The sequence below is a fragment of the Chaetura pelagica genome, unplaced genomic scaffold (genome assembly GCF_000747805.2).
Source record: "Chaetura pelagica isolate M959 unplaced genomic scaffold, ChaPel_1.0 scaffold509, whole genome shotgun sequence".
Classification (NCBI taxonomy): Eukaryota; Metazoa; Chordata; class Aves; order Apodiformes; family Apodidae; genus Chaetura; species Chaetura pelagica.
In genome coordinates, this window is record NW_009954413.1 from 53,445 (window position 1) to 59,364 (window position 5,920).

Here is a 5,920-nt window from a genome sequence, read left to right on the forward strand (position 1 = left end):
ATGTAAGTCACGCTCACGGGCTTTCTTAGGTGGCTCTGACCTTTCACAGGCCCAGCCCTCCCTCTCATGATTCTTTTCTCAGAGTGCCATTGACATCCTGGGCTTCACTGCTGATGAGAAAACAGCCATCTACAAGCTGACAGGGGCTGTCATGCACTATGGCAACCTGAAGTTCAAGCAGAAGCAACGAGAGGAGCAGGCAGAGCCTGATGGCACAGAAGGTCGTTAGCAAGTGACCTTTTAATAAATAAATAAGTTTTGAAAAGATACTTCCTTTAGACAAGACAAAGACTATAGGTTAAGCAAGTGACAACCAAGTAATGTTTCTTGTAGGCTCCATCAGGCTGTAAATCTGATTCTCTGATCCTTCAGGTTTCCTTTTCATGGGGTAGTTATATGCATTTTTCCATTCAGCATGCAGAGGGTACTGACAAGCTTTTTTGAAGAGGTAACTTCTCTAGTTTTATACATAAGCGCCTGAGTCAGCTCTGGCATGTACACATGTCTATGGCTGGCAGTGCAAACCATAGCGTATTTAAATAGAAGAGCTGTCTTAGATCTTGAGTAAGGTGCCAAGTTGTAATCTTCATGTATTTTTAAACTGAAAGTTATTAAAAGCAGTGTTTAATTTTTTAAATTCCATCAAAGTTTTCAAGGAAAAGTTTCTTCTTCATAACTATTATAAAAAAATGTTAATATTGGCTATAAAGGTGCCCTGTATTCAGTGTGCTTCCTGTCATAGTGGAGTAAAAGCTTTGCAGTCAAGAATTTTTAACATTGGTGACTTTTCTGACCCAGACCCATTGATCAAATTCCAGTCCTTGTCCAATGATCAGATTTTTCTTTGTCTCTCTTGTCTTTCAGTTGCTGACAAGGCTGCCTACCTGATGGGTCTGAACTCAGCAGACCTGCTCAAGGCCCTGTGTTATCCTCGAGTCAAAGTTGGGAATGAATACGTGACCAAAGGTCAAACTGTGGAGCAGGTAAAATACTTGGTTAACAGGAATACATGGCTATACCCCAGATTTTCTCTTCTGACAGTTGAAATTCCCTACCACTTCTCTGTGTATTAATTTTTGCATGTTTCCCTTTTGCTTCAGGTGAACAATGCAGTGGGTGCTCTGGCAAAGGCTGTCTATGAGAGGATGTTCCTGTGGATGGTTGTTCGTATCAACCAACAGCTGGATACTAAGCAGCCCAGACAGTACTTCATTGGTGTCCTGGACATTGCTGGCTTTGAGATCTTTGATGTAAGGAACAAGGATTTCACAACAGTTTCACAGAAGGGACAACTGGTGTTAAGAAAACTCTAAGGCTTCTTTCATGGAGAAAGATATTTTAAAAAAATAAAATTCAATGACCAAGAGATTAAAGAGATTGGCCTTTTCAGCCATTAGATCTTCACAGGAAAGAATTTAATACCACAGTATGGAAGAGGCTTAGTTAAAACAAACAAACAATAAAAAGCAAGAAATCTGTGACAAAGTTATATGGGCCAAAGGTCTGGAAAATATTCAAAGAGACTAGAAATGTCCATTGCTATTGGTGGAAATTATAGAAAGGTATTACAAACACCTCATGGTGTTGGTGAAAGGACCCCAAAATTTTCTATACCACTGCATGGAAATATCTAAAGCTACTCTCTTTAGAACATTAAAATATTTGAGTGGCAAATTGTGGCAGTCTTCATAATCAGAGTGTTGGGAGAGAGACAGACAGAGTCAAGTTGTAAATTTATTCTAATAGGAGAAAGCATGCTGAAGCTATTATGCAAGTTTGCTTTAGAATCAAGAGATTCTAAAGGGATAAATGATACTTATAATAATCAAAGTATCAAGATAATATGGAATTCTAACAAACTAAAAAAAAAAAATTACATTACTTATATTAAAATGAATTACTAGTCTTTTATCTCTTCAGAAGGCAAGTACAGTCCCAATGAAAGATTTCTGGGAGAAAAGATACGGAAGGGGTCTTTTATTAACTGAAAAACACATGAAGCAGAAGAACTACACAGGGAAGGCCTTGTGGTGATGACTGAACCTTGAAAACATTGCATCTTTTTTGACATTTGGCAGTTCAACAGCTTTGAGCAGCTGTGCATCAACTTCACCAATGAGAAACTGCAACAGTTCTTCAACCACCACATGTTCGTGCTGGAGCAGGAGGAGTACAAGAAGGAGGGAATTGAATGGACATTCATTGACTTTGGGATGGACCTGGCTGCCTGCATTGAGCTCATTGAGAAGGTGGCTTCCTGTTCATGTTTCTTAATATCTAAATTCTCTAGTTATAGAGGGATACATAATTTATGTTTGGAGTAAAATGTTAAATTTCAGTTATTAAAGTGGTCAGCATTTCTGTTATTTGTGATGTTGACAGCAATCTGTTGACAGATTCATAAGTAAAGGTGAATCATCAAGGATGAAAAATTAGAAACACATGTTAATTTTCTGTGACACATTGTCTAGAAAGGAACAGAAGCAACCTTGTCTTCTGATTTGTTTAACAGCTTTCTGTACTAAAATTAGCCTCTTTCTAACCAAGGAATCTGTTTCTCCTTCTTGTCTGTTGTCATGCATTCTAGCCCATGGGCATCTTCTCCATCCTGGAAGAGGAGTGCATGTTCCCCAAGGCAACTGACACCTCTTTCAAGAACAAGCTCTATGACCAACATCTGGGCAAATCCAGTAACTTCCAGAAGCCCAAACCTGCCAAAGGCAAGGTTGAGGCCCACTTCTCTCTGGTGCACTATGCTGGCACAGTGGACTACAACATCACTGGCTGGCTGGAGAAGAACAAGGACCCTCTGAATGAAACTGTCATTGGGTTGTACCAGAAATCATCAGTGAAGACCCTGGCCTTACTCTTTGCCAACTATGGTGGAGCAGATGCAGGTCAGCTCTGTGATAATTGTATTTTCAGTGTAGGACAATGTTGATACAGAACTAAAGAAGCAAACCCCAAACATTTAAAGCTCTTCTGTGCTCCGTAGTCTCCAATAGGCAACATCTGTATTTTAATATCTTTTCCTTTTCTTCCTTTTGCAGATGCTGGTGGTGGCAAGAAGGGTGGCAAGAAGAAGGGTTCTTCTTTCCAGACTGTCTCAGCTCTCTTCCGGGTATGTACCAGTTTCCTCACTTTGTCTCTTTTTCAATTGAGGAAATGGAAACTAAAATGTCAACAGGGATGTTATAATCCTTGAAGTCCTATAGTGAAAGGATGAAAAAGGTTATGTACTAGAGGTCAATTTTATTTCAATTGAAATGCTGGACTATTGTCTTCTCTTTTTCAACATGCAATGATATTCTCTTATTACCATATAAAAACTCTTTCAAATATTTGGCAATGTTGTAATTCAGGTTTTTTTTGTATCCTACGTTTAAAGCTAAATAAGGCATTGAAAGAAGTTGATTTCTTTGAGCTAATGCACGGAGTTAAGGATGTTTAACATGCAGAGATTTTGGACTTACTGTCAATATTGCTATCATGCAGGGTTCATAAGTAATGGAGTAGTTCTTAAAAAACAGAGATGCTGGCTTTAAGATTACCATATAAAACAGCCTAACCATTCTGTTGATTCACTGTAAACAAAGTATATTTCCTTTTAACAGAGAAGGATGTAGGAAAGCAGATCTTTCAGTTGTTGATGCAAACTTTTCCTTGTCCCCTCACAGGAGAATTTAAACAAGCTGATGACCAATCTGCGCAGCACCCACCCTCACTTTGTACGATGCATCATCCCAAATGAAACTAAAACACCTGGTAAGGGGACCCAAAAGGAGGAAAACTCAAGCCACAGAGGCTCTTCTCCCGAGTATCAAATGATGGGGCAGCCGCTAATGGTGGTGTTTGTTAGGTGCCATGGAGCATGAGCTGGTGCTGCATCAGCTGCGGTGCAACGGAGTGCTGGAAGGGATCAGAATTTGCAGGAAAGGATTCCCCAGCAGAGTCCTGTATGCTGACTTCAAGCAGAGGTGAGAATGCTCCTCCTGTGTCTCCCCTTTCAGATCAAGATGAAGATCCTGACTTTAACAAACACTGAAACAGAAAACCTCAAAACAACCTACACAGTAACATAGGCATGTTTTGTTGTGAGGTTATGATTGATTTTATACTGCTGTTCTGCTTTCTCCTACAGATACAGAGTGCTTAATGCAAGTGCTATTCCAGAAGGGCAGTTCATGGATAGCAAGAAGGCTTCAGAAAAGCTTCTTGGGTCCATTGATGTGGACCACACCCAGTACAGATTTGGTCACACTAAGGTACAGACAAGTCCCACGTTCATGCCCTGTGTGCCGCTGTTATGCACTACCTGAGACTCATGTGCTGCTACATTCCCTTTCTGAAGGTGTTCTTCAAAGCTGGGTTGATAGGTCTGCTGGAGGAGATGAGAGATGAGAAACTAGCCGAGATTATGACCATGACACAAGCCAGGTGCAGGGGCTTCCTGATGAGAGTGGAGTATCGGAAAATGGTGGAGAGGAGGTAGACATTTCTCACCCACATGTCATGATCTCATGGTACTTGGCTAATTGAAACAAAATCATCAAACCCAAGGTATGTAACAGCCACGTGAATTTCATTTCAGGGACTCCATCTTCTGCATCCAGTACAACGTTCGTGCATTCATGAATGTCAAGCACTGGCCCTGGATGAAGCTGTTCTTCAAGATCAAGCCCTTGCTGAAGAGTGCAGAGTCAGAGAAGGAGATGGCCAACATGAAACAAGAGTTTGAGAAAACCAAGGAAGAGCTTGCAAAGTCTGAGGCCAAGAGGAAGGAGCTGGAGGAGAAAATGGTGGTCTTACTGCAGGAGAAAAATGACCTGCAGCTCCAAGTGCAGGCGGTGAGTATCACCCTTTGTTTGTTCCTGGGAAAAGACTGATGTGCAGTCATGCAGGAGGCTGACAAACGTGCAGTGGAAAACAGTGAAATCACTCACTCCAAGGCACTTGAACATTGAGTAAACAGGCTCTGGAAGGGCCATGGTGAGTCTTCAAAGCGTGACACCCCACCATAACCTGTGTCTTCCCACCAGGAAGCAGACAGCTTGGCTGATGCTGAGGAAAGGTGTGACCAGCTCATCAAAACCAAAATCCAGCTGGAAGCCAAAATTAAGGAGGTGACGGAAAGGGCTGAGGATGAGGAGGAAATTAATGCTGAGCTGACAGCCAAGAAGAGGAAACTGGAGGATGAGTGTTCAGAGCTGAAGAAAGATATTGATGACCTTGAGCTAACACTGGCCAAGGTTGAGAAGGAAAAGCATGCCACTGAAAACAAGGTCTGAGGCAGAAGATGTCACTATCACTCCAGAAAAGGCGTCTCTTTTGTTGTATGGTATAAAGTTTTAAACAACATATTTTATCTGCACTTGCTCCCTTCTTCTCAAAGGTGAAAAACCTCACAGAGGAGATGGCAGCCCTGGACGAGACCATTGCCAAGCTGACCAAAGAGAAGAAAGCCCTCCAAGAGGCCCATCAGCAGACACTGGATGACCTGCAGGTAGAAGAGGACAAAGTCAACACTCTGACCAAAGCAAAGATCAAGCTGGAGCAGCAAGTGGACGATGTAAGCACACAGACAAGAACAGCACAGGTGTGGAGTTAGACCTGGCTGGCAGGGCACTCAAGCTCTTGTTTCTTGTAGCTGGAAGGATCCCTGGAGCAGGAGAAGAAACTGCGCATGGACCTTGAGAGAGCTAAGAGGAAGCTTGAAGGAGACCTGAAGCTGGCCAATGACAGCATCATGGATTTGGAAAATGATAAGCAGCAGCTGGATGAGAAACTGAAGAAGTAAGTGTGGCTGTGTGGCCCCTGTGGGCCGGGCTGGTCTTGACCTTGGGTGGTTTTGTTGCGGCACTAAGAGGGTTTGCTTTGCCCCAAGGAAAGACTTTGAGATCAGCCAGATCCAGAGCAAAAT

At 42.2% G+C, this 5,920-nt stretch overlaps 1 protein-coding gene across 1 annotated transcript in view; it reads left to right on the plus strand.

Annotated features, from left to right (window-relative positions):
• LOC104394765 (myosin heavy chain, skeletal muscle, adult-like) overlaps positions 1–5,920 on the plus strand; it is a 16,210-nt gene that overhangs the window by 8,067 nt on the left and 2,223 nt on the right. The window contains exons 10-24 of the mRNA XM_010004401.1: positions 83–221; positions 865–983; positions 1,101–1,250; positions 2,079–2,249; positions 2,588–2,906; positions 3,051–3,121; positions 3,678–3,765; positions 3,860–3,977; positions 4,142–4,265; positions 4,352–4,488; positions 4,592–4,847; positions 5,040–5,282; positions 5,393–5,569; positions 5,648–5,793; positions 5,885–5,913. Coding sequence (XP_010002703.1) covers positions 83–221; positions 865–983; positions 1,101–1,250; positions 2,079–2,249; positions 2,588–2,906; positions 3,051–3,121; positions 3,678–3,765; positions 3,860–3,977; positions 4,142–4,265; positions 4,352–4,488; positions 4,592–4,847; positions 5,040–5,282; positions 5,393–5,569; positions 5,648–5,793; positions 5,885–5,913 — 2,287 coding nt within the window. The remainder of the gene's footprint in view (positions 1–82; positions 222–864; positions 984–1,100; positions 1,251–2,078; positions 2,250–2,587; positions 2,907–3,050; positions 3,122–3,677; positions 3,766–3,859; positions 3,978–4,141; positions 4,266–4,351; positions 4,489–4,591; positions 4,848–5,039; positions 5,283–5,392; positions 5,570–5,647; positions 5,794–5,884; positions 5,914–5,920) is intronic.